The 22,041-nt window shown below is 41.6% G+C and overlaps 1 protein-coding gene across 4 annotated transcripts in view; it reads left to right on the forward strand.

Annotated features, from left to right (window-relative positions):
* FILIP1 (filamin A interacting protein 1) overlaps positions 1 to 22,041 on the forward strand; it is a 102,698-nt gene that overhangs the window by 54,509 nt on the left and 26,148 nt on the right. For all 4 annotated transcript variants that reach the window (XM_068678147.1, XM_068678148.1, XM_068678150.1 and 1 more), the window contains 2 exons: positions 5,978 to 6,151; positions 7,915 to 8,093. In XM_068678147.1, coding sequence (XP_068534248.1) covers positions 5,978 to 6,151; positions 7,915 to 8,093 — 353 coding nt within the window. The remainder of the gene's footprint in view (positions 1 to 5,977; positions 6,152 to 7,914; positions 8,094 to 22,041) is intronic.

The following is a 22,041-nucleotide window of genomic DNA, read 5'->3' on the forward strand; positions in this document are numbered from 1 at the left end:
AAAAATGAGCTTTGTATGATGCAATATACCGTAAAGCATCTAACTTCCTAGCTTTGAAGCACTAAATGCATCTGTCCCTGAAAATAAGTTTACACTCAATCCTTGCAGCAGTATGTAGGGATAGCCTGGGGAAGCAAGCCTGTAGCAGGTGTTGTTCTATTAGGCAGGGTAACTTTTATTAATTTCTCTATTTGTGCTCATAGCATCACAATACAAAATGAATAAAGTTTGGTTTCTTTTTAATTGCTTGAATTTCCTTCCAGGGTAAGAAAAGAAGGGAAGTTACTGAGTATAAACTTGCGAATTAGTGTTAGGAAAGTTTTACAGATAGAGTTTTTCAACTACTGTTGCCCGAAGATGCTGTCTTCATTAAATTAAACTAAACAAAAATGCTGTAGGTCTCTAATGGGAATTTTCAGAAACAAGACTATTCCTGCTGGCTGTGACACAGCATGAGTGTGTCCTGGATAGTGCAGAAAGCAGTGTGAGAGCATCCTCCCAATTTCCTTTAGAGGCATGCCTTGGTCGTGATGTTTGCTAGCTCTAGGTGAAGTTTGCGATGTCTACTGGAATTTAGGAAATCAGCCACTGGGAAGATCACAACATTGCACAGAGAACCTGTGACCTTATCTAGTTTCTGATGCAGTGTGGGGCAGCTGTTGCACTATTAATAACCTGAGCTGTGTGAAACACAAGTAACAACACCACAAGTAACAAGTTAAGGTTCCTGTCTGTGGTTTTATAGTTATTTCTTGCCATTAATCACTAGCAAGAAAAACATGATTTCATAAACATTAAACCTCTGTTACTTGGTGTTTTCACTTGTGCAGGCATAACAGGGTGTCATGATAACTGGGAAAGAAATACTCAAAAGATGGAAATATCAGAACTTCCAAATATTGTATTAGTGTATTCCCTCTTAGCTCTGCTCCTGGTCCTGAATTTTCAAAACTACTTTCAATAAATTGAGAGGAGTCTCATCATGTTATTGAAGTGTTTAGGTTGCTCTGAAGTCATTAGATGTATTTTAGATCGAACACTGAACTGTAAGGGACATGGTTACAGATTTAGAGAGCAGTAACACTGTGAATTTGCAGGAAGACAACTTATGAACAAACAAAATTCATGAGAACAGTTTAGGAAATGGCCTGGCAAAGGATCTCAAGTTGGATTTTCCTCTCATCTGACAGTGATTACTTTGAATCCATTTGGCCCATCTTGAATGCAACTGAATTTTTTTCCCAATTTACTAGATGCCTTATATGAAACGAGTTTGACCAGCCCAGTCCCATTTCCCAGGTGACAAATGGGCTATCGCAAAAATTCCCCGTTTAGTGGGTGCTAAGTTTTGTTCACAGTCTCACGGGAGAGGCCAAAGACTGTGGGAATGGGGAGAGAGGGCTGTGGTAAATTGGCAGGGCAGTGCAGGAGGAGGAAGCACGTCCGAATGCTGGGCTTGTGTAACAGTCTTTCCATTGACCAGGAATTTGGTTGCTAGGCTGCCAGTCCCCTTTTACAAGCAGCAGAGTCATGCTATTGTTTCCTAAATGGTTTCAATTTTATGCAGGGACCTCTTTACATCCCTTCTATATCATTTAAATATTTTACTAGGCACGTATTAAAGTGAGGTTTGGAACTCAGACCCCTGCTCTGCTCAAGCCTGTAAGCAGAAGAAAGCCCTTCTCTTTTATTCTGCCAAAAAGTGAGTATTTCAGGGTAACCGTGTGAAAAGTGGCCTCTTGTTGGCCTTCCAGCGGGGCAGCCAGCGTGCAGGCCTGAGGGGAGGAGAGCATTGTGCTGCGGGAGTTCCTGTTCCCAGGTAGAAACATTGACCCTGTCACCTAAGTGGGTGCTGCAACCACTGGGCAGTAGAGAAGTGGGACAGGAGAGCAGGAGAAGCTCTGCGGGACAGCAGTGTTTGGTTGAATTTCAGCCCCTCTGTGGATTTACTAGAGACTTGAGGTCATCATCCTTTAGATTTGGGCACCTCCAGTAAGGACAAAACGAGGCTTAGACAGATGATACAGTTTGATGTTGCAGTTCCTCTCTCAGCAGGGACAGTAGGAGGTTGGTGGACAGAGAGGCTCTAAGCAGGCTTTGCTCCTGAAGAAAACGAATGTGGAAAAACACCTCTCAACCTATATGGCCATTTGTGTTTTTTGCCTTGAGAGAATTTCTAGGAGGTAAAATTGAACTGCTCATTCATCCGACTTGATCATTCCTACAGTTTAGAGGATGAACTGTTTGAGAGCACTTTATTAGCAGAAAAATGTGTTTATTTTCTGAGAAACCACAATCTCAACAGTAAAAAAAGAAGCTTATCTTCAAGTTTTCTGGAGGACAATTTAAGTCACAACATGCTGAAGAGGCAAATACACTTATTTTCTAAATTCTGTATCTTGGCTTTCAAGACCTTCTCTGGCTATTTGCAGTCTTCTGGACTTACACAAATAATTGTAGTATTCTCTCATCAGAGCACCAGCAGAAAGAAGTGGACATGAGAGAGGGTCTTCCTTTGCCAAGCACAATGTTTCTGTCACTAAAATAGCTAAGAACTTTAGCCTGTGATTTATATACAAGTTTACTTCCCATTTGAAATCGCTTCCTTTTGTTTGCCTCCTAGCTTATGATTTATGCTAAACAGCATTGTGCTTTGAGGCAATGGAAGCACATAAAGTAGATGTCCATCAGTAGGGACAGCTTGCCAGTATAGCTCTTTCTACCTAGGAAGAGGGACCTCTTGTACCTCTTTGCAGGTACATGTGTTGAAGTAACCCAAATGTTCCTCCCCAGGATTATTCTGACTTGTTATCTGGAAATGTTCTGTGTCCTGAGGTTTAATACAGTGATAACTGTTCCCCATATGTGGAAAGAAAACATCTCCTTATGGGTCTTCTAGTTTCAGTGGAAAATTAGTCATTTGGAGGAAACAAGAAATCATGAATTATACAGGCCTGCAGTTTCATCTCCTTCCCTGTACATTTATCCTGAAAGAGCTTCAGAGAGGTTAATTGGGGTTTTCAAATCCCAAGGTTGATGGGAAGTTAGGACATAACTACCCTGATGTGGGGTAGTTGCACTGCAGAATCTTTCTGTGCTGAGGCTTTGTCTCTGACCAAATAAAAGGAAATTTCCCTCCAGTTTATTATTAGCACAAGGCCTCCTTTTTTTTTTTTTTTTTTTTTTTTTTTTCTCCAGTGCTTCCTAGCAACCTGAGTGTCTGTTTGTTAGTTTTCTTTTCACAAACTGTTATCATAAATCCATGGAAACAGAGTACTTGGTGAAGTAGGCGATACCCTTGAAAAGATAATGACAGAGCACTGGCCAAACCCAGAAAAGGCAGAAGGCACCTTGCCATGCTACTGTCATCCATGTCCTGAGTGCCCACAAAGGGGAACATGAAGGGGTAGGTGCCACCCAACCTGTCCCACAGGCCGGCAACCCTTTCCTCGACCTGCAGCAAGGGGCCTCTCTGTTCAGGGTTTCCAGGGCTCTGCTCTGTGCTCTGGAGCTTAGAGTGTCACAGCTTTCCTTTAAAGATGGCAAAGTGAATAAGTGGACGTTGTCTTGGGGCCCCTTCTCCAGGTGGCCCAGCTACAGCAGGGGGTTGGAGCAGATGGCCTCCAGAGGGCCCTGGCAGCCTCAGCCTTTCAGTGGTTCTGTGACTAAGGACCTTCAAACCTTCAAAGCTCTGTCTGAATTTGGACACCTTCCCCTTTCTCACTTGGGGTGTCAGTCCTTTGTTCACCTGCTCCCTGACATCTCTCCTGATGGCTCTTAGGGGACCCAATCCTTCAACATCCAGAAACCTCTCTTAACTGGCGAGTTTTAAAATGCTTCAGGGACTTTCTCATTCCCTCTTGCTAACATTGCTCCACTTCAGTCGTCAATGATTAAAGACTAATGAGGCTGGAAGGAAAGTATGCACAGCCGTGTGTAACTGGACAGGGGCTAACGTTCTCACTGGGAAGGGCAGTTTGGTCCCTCGTCAGCTTTACTGGCACTAAATCACCACACCAGAGTTGTCTCTGTTTGCTTTACCTGTCAATGTTTAATTATGCCATGTGGGGCCTGACAGCTGCAACAGGAGAGAATGAATTCACCCTCCTTCCTCCCCCTTTCCCCCCTCCCTTAGCCGAGGCTCCCAGGTGGGTCTGTTCCTGAGAAGTGGGGGTTTGGAGCGCCCTGTGCTCAGCACTAAAATGAGCCAAGGTTTCAGCATGGTTGTGTCCGTGGCCCTTGGTGCACAGGGCAAAAAGGTGCTGCCTCCTTTGTTCCCATATTTTCAGTGTTCCCCATAAGCATGCCTGCGGTGTGGAGCTGGCAATGGGACACCGGGTTCATGCCTTGAGACAACACAGACATGGCCAGGAAACTGAGGCCAAGGTCCTCAGGTGCCATTTAGTGGGTTCAGCAGTAGGTACTAACCAGAAGAGGTAGGTGCCAACAAGAAGAGTCGACCATTTATTTTAGGAACCCAATGCAGTCATTGTCTGCTGATTGTAGTGAGGTGACGGGACAGAGAGGTTTCCTACTCTCTGCTTTGCCAGAGCATATAATGGTTATTGCATTCATTCACCACGGAGGGAAAAAAACATTTCTCAGACTAGAAGCACTAGCCTCATAGTAACAAAGACACTAAGATAACTGTTATTTTTACAGGAATATAAAAAACGATATGTTCTTGAAACTAAAACTTTCCTAAAATATCATTTTTTTCTTTTCCGAGAGTGGCATATTCCCGGGACGTGAGGCAGGGAGGTGGACAGGCTCTCTTGGCACTCCTTGTGACTGGCCTGCATAATTCACTTGTAGTTTTGACATCTGTGAGCGATGCACCCTTCCCACACTCATGCTGAAAAAACTTTAATACCATTCCAGTCTGTTATTTGTATCTTGCAGACAGAGTGACATATAAAGCTTTTACTTAAGGTTACAAAATGTTGTACAGGGTAAGCCCCTACAGTTAGCTGTTTATAATTCACCTAGTTCTCAATTGGGTGGCATGATCTTTGCCTCAAGCTCATTTTTTATTTATTTTCATGTTACTCTATTTTATTAAGAAAAGATTAAATGGTCTTTGTCATTTCCTGAGATTATTTCCTTGCTCATTTCAAAAGCAGATGGTTTTGTAGAGCTGTGATGTCTCTGTGGTATTGGGTAAAGATTTAAGATTTGCTACAGGGATAATATAGACTGCCATTACGAACACTGGAAAAGCATGAAGCTTTGGCCAGTTCATAAATCCTAAACAGTCATTGCTTATATAGGGGCTGGATTTGCAAGAGATTTTTCCTAAAATATCCAAACTTTTCCTTAGCTCTTAATTTGCTTCCCAAGCTCACATGCTTGACTATCTGAAAGGAAAGCAAAAGAAAACTTGGTGCATGTACCCTTCTGCTTTGTATCCCTTTGGGCTTGTGAGAGATATGCCCTCCAGGCAAACCAAGGAGCTCCCTTTTTTTTTTTTTTTTTTTAAGCAAACTAAACTGAGAAAACTTTATTTAAAAAGCTACTTGAAGACAACCTGTAGCCACAAAGTCAGGCAGGGGGCTACTAGGAAATACTTGACTAGAGGCTGTCTGAGAAACATTAATTCAGTACACTGGTGCTTCTTCTTTTACTCATTCCCTTACTGCAGTCAGTAAACAGCATGGACAGGGAATAAGTGAAAAAATACATGAAGACTAATGATGTTCCCTGGCTTTACTTTCAACCCAGATAAAAACCCACTGCATTCAAATGTAATGACAGGCAGGAATAGAATAATTAATGCCTGCAGGGACTACATTTGCTTGACACAGATTGTGTTTACTCTGATATCTCCCAAAGTTTTATATTTGCATTGGCAGCCCAGCATTCTTCTCATTTATGCTATTTTTGTGTATGCAGTCTGTACATATGAAATGCCCCTATTTTCCCTCTTTCCCTTGTTGGTTAGCACGTTGGCTTATGGTACTGATTTGCCATATTACAGGCAAGAGAGGATGTGATCCACATGCTGAAGACAGAGAAAACCAAACCTGAAGTTTTAGAAGCTCATTACGGGTCTGCCGCTCCAGAGAGTGTGCTGCGAGTGCTACACAGAGATGCCATCCTTGCCCAAGAAAAATCTATAGGGGAAGACGTCTATGAGAAACCAATTTCAGAGGTAATAACTTCTTGATTTGCATCTACAAGTCTGTGCAGGGGGAATCCTAACCAAAAGCGAAACTCTGTGTATTTTGCATGTGTGCAAAGCTCACAAGAGGATAATACAATTCTTGTGCAAATTACACAAAATTGAAGAAAAATTGAATATACTTGTTCTCTCAACCATCAGAATAAACTGTAAGCAAAATCATAGGGTCTGAACACAAACAATATGGACCTTGTATGCTCCTTAGGGCTGGTGCAGGTAAATGAGAACAAAATATTTGGGTGTTGCTTTTTTGTTTTCCAAATTTCCTTTCAATTATAAGCTCCAACCTCTATTGCTTACAGCACTGCTAAGTGCTCTGTGACTTTCTTGGCATACTAAAGCTCTATCACAGCAGTAGTTAGGGAAAGAAGACCAACAGAGATTGACTTTGACTATATTTAAAGGATCACAAATCCCTAATCATTTTATGTCTCTTCAGTTCCAGGGCTGTGAAGTCAGTTCAGCCCTAAAGGAGATCTGCAGGACATTAAACCAAAGATTTAAACCCTTGGTTTAAAATCTAAGCAATAAATAAATGTAGAATAGACCTGGGAATGTCTGAGGCCAGTGTGAACGCCAAAATAAGCAACCACTGCTTATGGTTATAGTTTCTTAACAGTCCAGGGCATGGAGAAAGAGCACGCAATAACATACCGTACAGTGCACTGTAGCATCTGTCCAACTCTTCATAGTTCCTTGGTTCAGAACATTTACTGTTTAACCAGGAATTGTGTCTACCACAGGGTATCTTTATACTCTGCACCCCTATTGCAGTATCTTCTGGGATTTTAGGGGGGTGATAGTAAATAAGGAAAGCAGACATTAGTGTTTGGGAGCATGCATGAAATACTGGCTATCAAGAGTAAAAGAGCTTAACAGGTCTTTTGTCTAAAGAAGATGATAATTTTACAGGGACCTCAGTCTACAGTAACTTTTGTCATGTCTAGGTCCACAGAGGTTATGTGGGAGCTAAAATAGGATGGTGCAAAAGATTTACTCTCAAAGGCTGAACCCAACCTGGTTCCTTTACAAAATGGATCGTCTCTTTTTGACTGTCGTGGTCAGCTTCTGGAGGGCTGCTTGAGAGCAGCTGCAGCCCTCCTGCTCTCCTATTTCCCCCAGTTTGCAGAGGCACCCTGTGAAACTGCAGCTTTCTGGTGAAGCTGGGGCAGAGGGAGATGCAACTCCCACAGGGGCTGGGCACCAGGTGGGGAGAACACACTACATTCAGACTTTTTATCTCAGCAGTCCTACAGGTACAACTGTGTTGATGATGAAGTTCAAATTTCAGCCTTGAGCTTATATTTTGCTACTCACATAGGTGCCCATGTCCCTGTAGAGGTACTTGAACTTGGGGTCCTAGGGTCTGAGAGCATGTATTCCTCCTGGGGATTTGTTACTGCTTTTCCCACGTGAAATGAGGAGAGTGTATGCAGCACCTTGTCACGGGAGGCATTCTGCACTGCACCAATATTGTTTGTTACCCTAAAACCACATGAATCCCTGTCCTTTGTGTATCCAAGAATGATGTAAATGTTTATTGCAAACGCGTTGTCCAAAAAAATTATTTTTACAGGACAGTTACTCCTATTTTTAGGCACTGCTTTATGTAAAGTGCAGGATGTAAAATTCTGGGACTTGCATTTACCGAACATGACACTGTTTGTTAATAAATCAGATGAAGTAAGCAAGGAAACCTCTAAAATAACCTATTCTCCTTTCCTACAACCCAGCTGGACAGGCTTGAAGAAAAGCAGAAGGAGACATATCGACGCATGCTGGAACAGCTTCTTTTGGCAGAAAAATGCCATCGCCGCACAGTTTATGAGCTTGAAAACGAGAAGCATAAACATACAGATTACATGAACAAGAGCGATGACTTTACCAACCTCTTGGAGCAGGAGCGGGAAAGGTGAGTACCAATGACAGTGCAAAGAATACCCTCAATACCCCAGTATTTTTCAGTTCAGCAGTGACATCGTCTGGTCTTTCCTGTGTTTAAATGGCAATAAACTCATATAAACCATTGGTAAAAGTCAGTCCTCTCATGTTAGTAGTACATTACTGTGCAAGTCTAGGGCTGGAAGAACACCACTGAACATTCCTGCAGTGTGCGCTTGAATTTAAAAATGAATTTGTTTTGACTTACTCATGCCCATTTTGGGTTCATCTCCTGATAGCTTTTGAGAGATCAGATGTTATTTATGTTGGCTAAGGTTTGAGCTGTCTTGCTCCGCTGAGTGCTGCATTTTGTGAAGGACAGGGCACTGTGTCACTGTGGGAGGAATGGGTAAGGAAAACAACCCATTTGGTTGTTGGCACACAAATGGTAGGGAATTTGCCATGCCCTTCACATTTAGGCTTGGAAAGTCACTAACAAAATAATTTGCATTATTTTTTATATTTCTGAATGGGTTTACCTCAGGCAAGATCTACATCCCCCTGGAAGAAAATATTTTCATGTTTTATAAAATGTGCCCAGCCTGTGACGGACTACCTGAAGGTCTTCATCTAACAGGCTCAATGCTAAATTTTTTTCCCTTCAAGTGTTTGTCCTCATTGTAGGAGTAATTTGTCCTCTAAGTCAAAAGAGGACACCTTTTGCAGCACATAGCTTAGGTGAAAAACGAGCACTCGGCAACAGTCTGAGTTTTGCAATATGAAATGTCATGCTCATACCAAACTACTTGAAATCAAACCACAAAGTTTGGTGGAAAAAAAAAAAAAAAAAAGCTCTGGGAAGAATACTTAAGGCAAGTTCAAAGAAGAAATGCTTTTGAGGAAACCACAGTCTGGTGGCAGACATTTTCAAAAAGCCAGGAGCTAAATTGTTTAGTGAATTTCCTGAGCTCTGTTCAGTGCCAGCTTTGAGTAGGTGGCACATGAGCTAAAGTGACCATATTTCCTTGTTTAATAGCTGCTGTTTTTCTGGCTCTTTGTCTTCCTGTGTTCACTGGCAAACTTTAAAGAACAAAAATGTGTCTGCATATTAACAATTTTATTCCCTTAAGAGAAAATAAAAAATCTGTTGTATTTGCAAGTAAGGAGTAATTTCATATCTGATTCTCTTAGACGTCATTTTTTCTCAATGATGAATATCTGTGCATGTGTGGAGATGCAGGCAACTGAATTGCTACAAAAGTAAAGGCTATATTAAAATACCATTCACATTTCTTTTTACATTTTAAATTCACTTTAATTTATCAGTTGCTGCCTTCTTATTATTCCAGCTGAACTCCTGAAGGCCACTAAACAGCCTGAGTTTATAAACTGTTTGCTTTGAACCAATTTCCTTTAATGAATTGATTTAAAAGATTTCTGTCTCACATTACTATAGCTGGCATATCAACTCCTGTCCCAGGGGCGTTTTCGTATACTCTTCCTGCTGTTCTGTGTTTTTGAAGCTCCAGTTTTCCTATACCCTACAATTTTTGGAAAAACAGAAATAAAAAAATAAAAAGGGGGAATTTGAGTTTGAACTTGTGTTGAAATCTTTGAGAATAACCAAATCCTCTAGCTTTAATCAATGGTACCTCTGTACTGGTGGTTGCAGGTGAAGAGCTGCAGTGCGTTTGGGTTATGCTGAGTGACCAGAGAAACCTGGTGTTTGCTATTTAATCCACTTTGTCCAAGGCATTAATGAGAAAAATCACATCACGTTTAGTAGCAACCAAGTGGAGAGGACATGGCACATGACTAAACATGGAAAACCAGCATGCAGAACCCTCCTTCTCTAGGCTGCTCCTCCTTCATCCCTTACAGAGTGGGTTAGAAAAGCCAGGATGGCCTGGAAACCACTCACTAGCATATATTTTGAATGACCTCAACTCCTCATCTTTGTTTGCCGAGTGCACATAAAACTCAGGATTTGCCTGCATCTTCGTAGGTTTTGAAAACTGGAAGTAGTGTGGTTCAAAGGCTGTGTTCCAGGACAGAGCAGATGATGGGATGACTTCTCAGGAAAGTCCTGTAATGGCAGCCAGCAAGAGATTTTTGTCAAAATGACAGAGTTTGCAATAGAAAGATTAAATTGTGGTAGGTTAATATATATATATGTGTGTGTGTATATATATATATATATATATAAACACAACACCATGCTCACTTAATGTGCATAGAGGGACAGAGAACTGGCCTGCCTAAAGGCAGTTCATAGGCTCCTGCCTAGCATTCTTGTTTTATAAGTATCACCATATACATATTTTTTTTTATTGTTGTGCTTTGAGGCCCAAGGGTTACTTTGTTAAGAGCTGAGCAGACTTGTAGTCGCCATGAAAAAAGAAAGGGACACTGAGGTGAACTTTGCCCGTCAGCCGCTCTGCTGCACTCGCAGTTATAACGTTAATGAGACAGGGTGAGCGGGAGGAAGAACAGTCCTGTGGGACAGCCATTTCACAGCCGTCTGGTACAATGAGAGCAGCCATAATTTCTGTCCTGTTTGCAAGGAAGAATTTCTGCCCCTGCAGTTTTTTACCAATCTTTCCTCCCTAGTGTTGTCCACACCAGCTTTTAGAAGCCACATCTGCTTTGCTGTCCTGTGAGAGTTCAAACGAGATAAAGTGGGGAATTCTCAAAGAGCAGAAATATCCCTTGGTTCTAATGCATTTCCAGCACTCTCATAATGCATTTACTTTGGAATATTTATTTGCATATACTTTCACACATGAACTCTAATCCATCCACAACAACATAATATGAAAGCTAATAGTCTCTATGTGAAACTAATTATGAGTCCAGCCTTGCACAGTGAGAAAGAAGTGAGAGAAAAGCATGATTTGTCAAGAATAATTATGCATGAAAGGTATAAAAAAGAGAAAATTGTACACAAGGATATTTGAAATGTAGACAGCTAGGAGGAGCAAAATGAAGCAGCGAGGAGGGCCTGGCTGTTGGTGTTGGCTCTGCAAGTAAACTGTGGAAAGGCTGTAGGAAAATGTCAACTCATTACAGGACAATGGTAGAAAATAATGACAACCCTTTTCCAGATAGATAGAGATTAACAAAATCTGATACCTTTAGTGGAAGGTGCTTCTGTAAACATGGTGGCTGACATGTTTTGCAAATTTCCCTATAGTATGCTAAAATCACTGCATAAAGATGAGTATGTCTTGAAAGTTAAGGACAGTATTTTCAATTTTTACCAAAATTGACCAAATTTACCCTTTTTGACACCTGTATACCTCAGCCGCTCTCTCCATACCATCAAGATCTTCTTTGGCATTTTACTTCCCTTCCCCAGGACTGCAAATCAGCCCTCTCCCTGCAGCCTCATGACTAGGCTGAGGAACAAGAAGAGCTGGAGCCCCCCAGGCCTTCACAGAGACCTTTAGTGGCAGACGGTGGGGTGAGGGGTCTCTGAGGATGAGGGGTCTGTGTGGAGCTGCACTGACAACGTGGCTTGGACACCTGAAGATCAGGAGATCCCACAGCAGCTGGAATGGTGAAGTTAGTCCTTTCAGCACAGGCACCCCTCTTGTTTTTTTGGTGGCACATTAGGAAATGAGCTGGTGGCATGAACTTGGTCACTGGGTGATCTGGCTGCAGCTGAACCAGCTATGGGCACTTCTATACCCCCAAAAATTCTTGTGCAAAACTGGGTCAACATGAAGTTAAATTTGGTTGTTCTCTGGGTTGCTGAGTCCCAGCCCTCAGGCCTCTTTAGGGAACTGTAGGGGAAGAAAAAGTAAGTCTTTAGGATCGAGTATAAATGTTTTTGTCTGATCAGCAGTCCTTTTCCCCCCTGGAAAGGGGAAGAGCTCTGCATAACCTCGGTACTGCTTCAAGCTCTTAATTTGACCTAAAAGGTGAGGTTTGAAATCCTGACATTTTCAGAGGTGCTAATCTCTGAACAATTTGTCTTGTACTCTTCTTCTAATCCAGTTTGTTGACAGCATATTTTGCTTCTATTAAAAGCACTGGAAAGCTCCTATTGATTTTAATGGTTCAGAAACAGGCCTGTGGTGAGGACGGCTGCGGCGGTCCCGCGGGATGGCAGAAATAGCCTGTAAGTCTTCCAAATGTGAGGGGGGGTGTTCTTTCAGATGCAGGGGACATTGTTTGCTGCATACATGGTGCGATGTGGCAGCAAGGCTTTGTTGGAGCTTGCTGAGGGTGATCTGTGCGACAGCTTTGTGAGTCATTTGATCATTTCCAGCATGATCCTTGAGACTGCTGAGACTTTTACTGCACCACACAGCGTGTCAGTAAATCACACCAAGTATCTAATGTAAGCATTGTTCATATGGATGCATCGATATTACATCTGGTCACATTTTTATGAAATGCATCATCATGGAAGCTATGAGGATTTTAAGTTGGTTCTTGCTTCTCTTGCTGTGGCTTCAAGTTATTCTTTACAACCAAAGGGACAGCGCTCCCTGCACACTGAGGCATTTTGCGCTTTCCTCAAAGGCAGGGCTGAGAGGACTCATTCTGTACTCCCTAAGCAATGCCCTGTTGAATCTGGTTTTAGTTAAACCCTCTTTTTGAAGTACACAACCATAATTAGATCTGCTTAGAGGAGACAGCAGGACTGTGACCCCAGATCTTTCCTCTACAAAGTTTCCTTTCAGCCCTTGCGTAAAATCATCTCCTCTCTGCCTCCCCCATCACAGCACCCCCAGCAAGGAATGCACTGGCGAGTCCCTCCGCGGTCTGTGATAATGCATTCCTCTCAGCTTCGGTCATCCTGGCACTGAGATGCTCTTGGCTGCTCTGCTGGTGATGTAATTCTGGGCCCGCATCACCTGCAAAGGAAACCGATCTGCAAGCAATAAAGCACACAGCCGTCTTGAAACAAAAATGGGAGTGTTGATGTTAGCAGGTTTTAGAAAATCTTTTGTTTTCCCTTTTTACATTTCTGCCTTTTTTTTCTTTTTTTTTTTTTTTTGTCCAATTTCCCCTTCTTCTTCTTCCCACGAGACGGCAGCACCAAGTCTTTCACTGGGGAGCGCTTGCATTTTTGTTTCCCTTTATTTAATTGCACCCAAGCAAGTGTAGAGGCTGGAGTGCAAAAGGGCTTGGAGATTTTGTGTACGTTACCTTTCCAGTTTGCATTTTTTCTTGATTTTTATGGAGACTGTAAAATAAAGAACCTGGCAGAAAGACAGCAGGGCAGAGCCTCCATCTCTTGTATAGAGAACAATCAAGCCAAAAGTCTGAAGTGTTCAGGGCTAATAAATCTCTGTGATTTACCAGTTTAAGGCCAAATTCTGTGATAAGAACAGCCCTATACTGAGATATTGGGGTGAGATGTATGGTACAAACAGACAGCAGTCTTTGGCCTGCAACTGTGTAATCTGTTGGTGATTCCTTTGAAGTATGGAAATTAAGTTCTTTTACAAAATTATTTTTTTTGTTGTTTCTTTCGCTCCAAGATTTCCTAGCCATATTCATACCCAGAATTTAGGTTTTTTCATCTCTTCATTGTTTCTCTGTCCTGGTTTCCAGATTGTGACCCAAAAAAAGGAAAAGTTAGCCCAACGGGACTGTGGGAATTCGCCATTGTCTACAGTAGTTACTCATCTTTCTGCACATTACTGGCTGTAGTAAAGCACTGAGTCACTCTCTGTCTACTTTTCAGTAATTGCATTTCTAAACCTTTAATCTTATAATGTAGAAGGCAAGGGTTACAGTTTAATAAAAAAATAAACAGTTTTTATTCTTTTCTTTTAAGCTGACATACTATCTGTATAGTTTGGAAACACTTTTTTTTTTTCCTACAAATGTAATATTTTTGTAGATCACAGATTACAAATTCTGTGGTAGTCTATTAGAAGAAATAAATGAATAAACCTGGCAGTGACAAATACCAGTTCTGCACAGTTAAGTAAATCTGAAGGTCATCCATTTTACAGGTCCTGTTTTACAGTCCTAGCTGTAAAGACTGCAAGGCCGCGGCTGTTCCCTGCAACTTGCTCGAAGCTCATGTTTTAACTAATGATTCTGGTCTCAAGCTCCAACAAAATAGCTCCAAAGGTACTTTAAAAATGAGAGAACAAACAGCCACACCGAACTGTGGAGAAACAATGTGAAAGTATTGCGAGTCTTACACAATGCGAGGCTTGCCATGAGCTGGGACTAATCCAAATCCATCTCTTCACACTTGGATAGTCTTCAAAACTGTCCAGTCTTTCAGTCACTTCTGGGATTATATAAAATAGCATCATGTGTTGTTTCAGCTATTCTTCCAAAATTATTTCTAAGTAGGCATCAGCTTCACAGCCCTTGAGAGAGAATTATTATACAAAACTATATGTAGTTCATTATTCCTACCAAGTTTGCTTGCTAAAATCATCAATTCAAATGCTCCCAGGGTCAGATGGGGGGAAAAAATTACTTCATTCAAAATCTACTCACGGACCCAAACTCTGTCCAGGGTGCAATAGGTAACAATTTGAACATTTAAGGGGCCTTTGGCATGTTTCAGAGTTATTATACTACTGAAATAAATATCAGTTCACGGTTCTATTGAGGCCATCTTTTTAAGTTGTCATTTTTTTAGGCAAAGAAAATGAGAACTGAATCGGGGTCATGTTGGGAAAATTGCTTCCTCATTCAGAAAGATTAGAAACAGGTTTTAGTGGACGTGCCAGGTTTCACTGAATTTCTAAACATTTTAGACAGATGCCACTTATTTACAAGTATAAATATATGCTAAAAAGGCACTCAAGCTTGAACATGCTGGGCATTTGCTTTATGTATAAATGGAAGTTTACCACTGCAGAGATGTACAGAATGACTAGCGAAGAATATGACATACTATGTTTATTCAAGACCTGTTCTACACTGTCAAATAACTTTCAATAACTTGTGTGAAGAACCTCAGGGTTCCATCTGATCTGGGGTGCTGTTCTGACTCAGTGAGCCTATACAAGGAGCTGTCCTAACCCTAAAAAGATGCAAAGCTTTTTCAATCCTTTGCTGTCATTCCTGCCAGGATCTCAGGTGCCTTCTCCTTATAGATATGAGAACATAATGGAGGACAGTGGTAGAGTGGGGGTGGCAGAAGGAAGAGAACTGGAAGAGGAATGGATGCAAGTGAATTTCTGTCAGTTTGGCATAATTGAGAGGTTGACTTGCTGTATTGTTGGGGGAGACAAGATCTGAGTCAAGGTCTCCCCTAAAGATTTATTTTCTTAGGAAGACCAAAACTAGGTTTCAGTAAAAATGATAGGTTCCACTGAAATCCTAACAATAATGCTGCTGTTGGGTCCCTGAACATGTCATTTTACCTCTTCATGCCACATTTTTGTTCCTTCCACACAGGAGCATGTATCTAACCAGGACGAGATAACTGGTAAAGCTTACCTCCATGGCCATGAATCAATCCCAACTGCCTGGAAGGAACTTGGGGCATCCCTGTGTGTTGAGGCTGCCAGGGTGACCCAAAGCCGCAGGCAGGACCCCTGGCTCTGTGCTGTTTCTGGTATTGTCTCCCCAGCCATAATCAACAACACAACATTGGGGAAGAACTGGCCCCAGTCTGACGCAGTATAGCTCCCCTTATGTTCTCATATCTGTGTAAGCCAGAAGAGCCTTTTGGCAGAAGTCCTTTTTACTTGTGAGTTTAAGTGCCAAGTACCATGAGGCAATAACTTTATTTAAGACCTCTGGACAATGCTGGCAAATAATAGCTGATAGATTATAGGCATGCCACCAGCAGCGGAGAATACCAGTAATAAGTTTTGTATTTGCATCAGTTCAGTTTTCATTTCTTTTTAAGGCTTATATGTGGAAAAAATCTTAAGGCAGAATGAAAAAATAATAAAAAATAAAGAACAAGGGGATGCAAAAATCCAAAATAAATGTTCTCATGAAACTTGCTGTAATTTGTGCAAATGTAAGGGAGAAGGACTGTAGAGTAAAATATGTATAATTGAGTACGTATTTATAAAGCACCTATGATGCTAATAATGAATTGTCAAAGTTTGCATTTGGACTAATTATTTAAAATTTTGTTTTACAAAGGCCACTTTGTAAGAAAATTGTTAGAAATATCACAAATGGAAATCTAGTGGCTTAATTCATAAGACCAGCTAGTCAAAAAAAAACAAACAAACAACAACAACAACAAAACATACCAAATAACCCTGTGGTTATGCTGTTCACCTGGACTGTGGGAGACTTTCAATCCTCCCTTCACCCTGATGGGATCTGAAGTCACCTCTTGGAGGAGGCCTGGTCACCTTGTTTCATCTCCTGGGGAGGTCTCTTCCCACCCAAAATTGTTCCACTTTTACAAATCATTTACATGCTTTTTGAGTTCTTTCCACCCAAGGGGTGAAAATGATGTCCTTGTAGGTCAGTGCCTGGGTATTCAGACTCCCCAGACACAGGAATTCACTGGGCTGGGACTCTGTCTCCTGGAAAGGGAGGATTTCTCACTTGTTGGTTTGGCGAATGGTGCCAAGTTATTGCCTCCCTGTTTGCTGCTTTTCTTAAAATGACAAAGATGGAATGAAAAGGCTTATTCAAGATGAACAAATGTTTCACTGAATTTCACATTTTTTCTTGAATGAGAGAGAAAAATAAAGCTTTTTTATTATTATTTCATTTGATAATTACTTGTTGAATTTTTAGATCAGCTAAGGAATTGAAAAATCAATTATTCACACAGCTCTGTTATCCAGTTGCTTATGGTGGGAAAAGATTAATAGTAACATAGCTGAATATGTAATGCCCTAATGAGAAAGGATAATGAAATGAGCAGAAAATGAGGCTAAATTACAGCAGAGCGGCAGCAGTGCTTCTCTGATGGTAGCAATTATGTCATAGGTGAAAAAGTGCCTCTTGGTGACAAGTATATATATCACAGGCTGAAAGTTCCTCTGCAATTCCATATGAAATGTTTATTTTCAGAGGAACTGGAAATGGATAGAAGTATTCTCTTTCAACATTTGCATATTGGGCTTTGCCTGGATGACTTAACTCATTTTAAAATGATGCATAGCTTTCAGCGTTTTTCATTTTGCAGATTACTGGATGGGATACAACCGGGTTTCCAGAAGTGGCAGGGGCAGAGCACTGTCCATCTTGGTGGTGCGGGTGGTAGAGCTCTGCTGCTTGCAGTTGTTGCACATCTCGTGCCTCTGTGTGCTGCTAATCCTTCGGCAGAGAAGACCGTGTCCTGGTTTGACTGGCTCGTGTCCTCACCTGACAGGCCAAGCGCTGCTGGTCCAACTTGCTTTCACTGACAGGCACTATTGCTTTGTGCCCATCATTAGCACACTGAGCTCCCTGCATCCAGCTTCTTTGGGTCTTAGGAAATAACTAATCTGTAAAAACACCAGCCTGACTCCGGGTTTCATGAGCACAAAGCTGGCACTGGTGCAATTCCTTTGAAGTCAGGAGAGCTCTTCTTAATTAATGGGATAAATGAGTAGGAACTCCAAAAACGCATATATAAATGTAGCACATACAGCAGTTAGCAGAGTTACAGCTTCTGAGTAAGAGCTTGCTCTCCAAAAAAATAACGCATCAACAATATCTATTTCCTTTATGATTATATTTTTACATAAGTTCTGTCTGCATTTATGTTCATGATAATAAGCACTTAGGACCATACTATTTTAAAATAATTTCTATAGCCAAATAATGTCTTTATATTTTGAGTTATTTTGGCCAGTATCGCCTACTGGTTCTGCCAAGGAAGCTGTAAGCTTTTCCAAACTGTTGTCTCTCTTGTTGTGTGAGGCATCATTTGCACTTACATCACTATAACATTTTGAAAAATAATAGCAATTTGTAAGTGAGGGATGCTCAGTGGAAGTTGACAGCTGAAAAGCAAATACACAATTAGAAATCAGCGGGACCAGGACACACAGGCAGTGCAGTTGTTCAGAGGGCAAGGCAGAGATGGTAGAAAAGAAGCTGTAAGGCAAGCAGAGGCAGGAATGGCAGCTTGCAATTTACACTTACTGTGTGAGATTGGCCTCACGTCTCATATCAGCTGCGAGATGGGTTAATGGGTTTGGTGTTATGGGAGAGCCGTGGGCTCTGGGCAACCAGACTCCCAATTTTTTTGTTCTTAGCAAATACAAATATAAGGTTAAAATAGCAGGCTCAAACCCTGGGGGAGTCCAGCCCCTGGATGAGTGCTGTGGGGTGTACAGTGAGGGCATTCTCTGCTGCAATGGCCTCTCAATAGACACACATCTAATGCAAGCAACAAACCCAACAAATGCATGAGCTGTATCAATTGGCCACATGGTAGTAGAAAAGCTTTGTGTAGGTGTAGGGATTTTTTTTTTCCCATTTATGCTCCACCTTCAGAACACAGGGGCAGAAAGAGCTGGCAAAGCTGTGTTTGTGAGACAGATGTGGCGGGCAGGTGTGTGCTCCTTTGTGTTCTGGGCAAGAGCTGAGGGTCCTGGCATGAGTGTTAACAGAAATACCTTCTTAGCTCTTCAGACTGACAGTTGGGACATGGCATATTAGGATGTGGTGAAAGCCAGGATTACTCAGTGCTGATGTTGTTAAAATCTATCAGTCTCAGTTTAGGTCATAAAAGCAGCAGCTGATTGCTCTTGCACAGCATATGAAGCCTTTAACTGAGGATCCATTTGCTAAATCACAAAGTTTGGAGCTCACAGGAAATGATGTTTAAAAACCAGGAAGGAATCTTCATGAGATGATATATTTTTCTCTGTTTTCTCTGTTTTTATAGGTTTTATAAGGATAAAACATATTGCTTTATCCTTACGTCAAGCTGTGACTGAGGTGGCAAAATGTAATATAAACAGTGCAAACATAGCCTGCATTTCTAAGAAAGTCTGAGATCCTGCACTGAGGGAGAGAGGTTCTTTATACATGTATTGACCCCACTTGAGCAAAGTCTTGTTCTCAGGCTGCATGGCTGTTGTACAAAGCAGCTGGAGAATAAGCTTGACTAGCACAGTGCATGCAATTATTTGAATGATGGCTGCTTCCTATATGTAGTTTTTTAAACCTCTTCAATCTTTTATTTGTAAACACTCATCCCTTGTTTTCATGGTGACACTATCTCTTGGACTGGTTGATGTTAAAACAAAGTAGTAATTATCTGGAGTCTGTTTTCTCTCATTTTTCCTCCCCAGTGGTTTTATCCACTCTACCAAATGCATTATTTCAGTGACATATCAAATAAGAAACGGTGAGGTGGATAACTTCTAGTTTTAGATGCAGGACTCAGGTGTGCATGCTTTCCAGCCCCAATCAGTCACTGGATCACATTGCTTCGAGGAGATGAAGTCCAAAAAAAAAAAAAAAAAAAAAAAAAAAAAAAAAGCTGGAATTAAAGCAGTTAATCCCTTCAGGGGCAAGAAATGAACAGATGGAACAGGAAGGTAAAGGATGAGGAACAGCAAAGAGGCAGGTTTAGGGCAGGGGATGGCAGCTGTAAAGCAAAGAATATGGAAGTGAATATGAATTAGAGTTTAATGTGAATTAGAGAACCAAGGGAGTGGTGAGGGGAATGAAGTGTTGGTGGACGTGGAGTCCTGTAGGCCTGCCAGGTGGATGACAGAGGGAAGAAAGATGGTGAAGAGGTGAAGATGAAGAACAGACCAAGCTGGAAGCAAATGCAAGACCAAAATGCAATAAGATATCTAAAGAAAGATACACCAAAAACAAAGGAGAAGTCTTCATATTTATCATGTTCAACACGTGATCAATAGCACAGACACTGGGACTTTCCAGAACTTGTTTGCACCAGAAAATCATACACTTGGAGGGGGGGGAGGGGAAATACTTTTGCCTTAATTTTCATTTTCTAGTTAGGGAATATTCACTGCAATTCTTTATGAGTTACTTGCTTTAAAAGTTATTTACAGCTCTTTATGAGTTTCATGCTTAAAAATGTGACCCTTACCTCTGGGTGGAGTATCTCTGTACTGTAACCCCATGCTCAGAAAAGTAAGATGAGAGGGAGGCAAATGAAGGGGCAACAGCAGAGCCAGCTATCAACAGAACAAAAGCAACACACTGGTGAAAATCAGTCAGGCTTACTCCTTTGTTGTTAATGTCATTCTTTCTTCTTGTGATAGCCACCATCATTTCTTATGCTGTATATTGTAAGAGTACTTGAGACCCTTTGCCATCTGAGGAGGCCCAATTGTACAAATACAGAATAGGAACAGGCATTTTCAAGAGCTGCTTGAAAGACCCTGAGATTTGTCATGTCACTCTGAAGTAAAAGAATTGCTCTAAAATGGGAGGTTTGATGGAGAACATTTATGGACAGACAGAGGGTGCTGTGTGAAGGAGCAGAAGCTAGGTTCTGCTTTGTGAAAATGTAGTATGGGTGTTACAATTAATTTTCTCTTTAAGAGAGTCTATGGAAACACATCAGCCTGGTCCCACACCCTGGGCCATTGTGGCTTGCCATCTCTAAGTTCCAGCACTAAAAGTCCTCCATCACTTAGGTTTCATAAGAAAAAACGGTTTTCTCTGATAGTTTCCCATGGCACATATGCTCTAGTAGAACTGTGAAGCTGCTCATGTCCCAGGCCCAAGTCAAGTGAAAGAGGCCAAGAAATCACCAAAAGATGAAGCATCTCTCTCCTGGTAACCTACGAAGAGTCACAGCTCTTCCTGTTCTCAAAGCCTCAAGCTTACTCCTCCACGTCATTTCTCCGTATGAACACCTAACACATCAAAAGTGAGTAAATTAGTAAAACGAGAAATGATAGGGACACAGCAGAGAGGGTGCTCTGATTAAGCACAGTTGTCAGTAAAAATGGTAGGTCTACAGGGGGCAGCAAGGAACTATCCTGCCGTGTGACATTTCTCTGAGGTCCTGAACACCTCTGATGCTGACTCTAGAGACTCTTTGGTCAAAGGGCCACAGCCAACTTCTGTGACAGTATTGGTGCCTATTCACAAAATAAAGATCAAAACATACTATATAAACGTGTCATTGACTAGGTATAACTAGTGTAAATGTCTCCTTTTTCATCTGGAATCATCTTTATTTCAAGGAGGTCAGTGTACCCATACCCCCAGTGACTTTGCAGATAACACAAAAGAGTTGTGCTGCCATCCAGAGGGATCTGGACATGTTGGAGTGGTGCACCAATAGCAAAATCATGGAATGCCAAGTCCTGCACCTGGGAAGAACAACCCCATCCACCAGTATGCACTGGGGGCCACCCATCTGGAAAGCTGCCTGTCAGAGAAGGACTTGGGGACCTGGTGGCGGACACAGGAGGTTCCCTTTGAACATCTGAAGCACTTCTTTACTATGTGGGTGACTGAGCACTGGCACAGGTTGCCCAGAGAGGCTCTAGAGTCTCCCTCCTTGGAGACCTTCAAAAGTGAACTGGACGTGGTCCTGGGAAGCCTGCTCTGGGTGGCACTACTTGAGTAGGGGTTGGACCTCATGGCCTCCAGAGGGCCCTGCCAACATCTGGGATTTTGTGAGCCCCACCAATGCAGGTTTTGCTATTCATGGAGAGAAAAAATGAGTGATATAACTTCGTGTGGTGTATTTCTGTAATGATCTATGGTTTGCAGTTAAATTTGCGCTGTTTATTTATTAAAATATCTGAGTCACACATGCAACTGTGAAGATATTAAGCTTTCCCAGATACCAGGAGGATACACACAAGTGTTATGGAAGTAGAAAAGCAGAAACAAACAAACAAACAAACAAACAATAACAACAACAACAAAGTGGAAAAGAAAAACAAATCCAGAACTGCTTTTTTAAAAAAACTTTTGAATCATGCTTCCATAAAAGACAGCATGCCCTAATGTAGGGCAATTTTCGTGCTGCAAAGAGAAAAGGAATTTTAAATCTAATCAGCATGACATATTTAGAAAGATCTGGGGAGCAATAAAAAAGCCTGTGTGTGAATGTGTGCATGTGTGTGTGTGCATGC

This window comes from Anas acuta, chromosome 3 (genome assembly GCF_963932015.1).
Source record: "Anas acuta chromosome 3, bAnaAcu1.1, whole genome shotgun sequence".
In the NCBI taxonomy this organism is placed as follows: domain Eukaryota; kingdom Metazoa; phylum Chordata; class Aves; order Anseriformes; family Anatidae; genus Anas; species Anas acuta.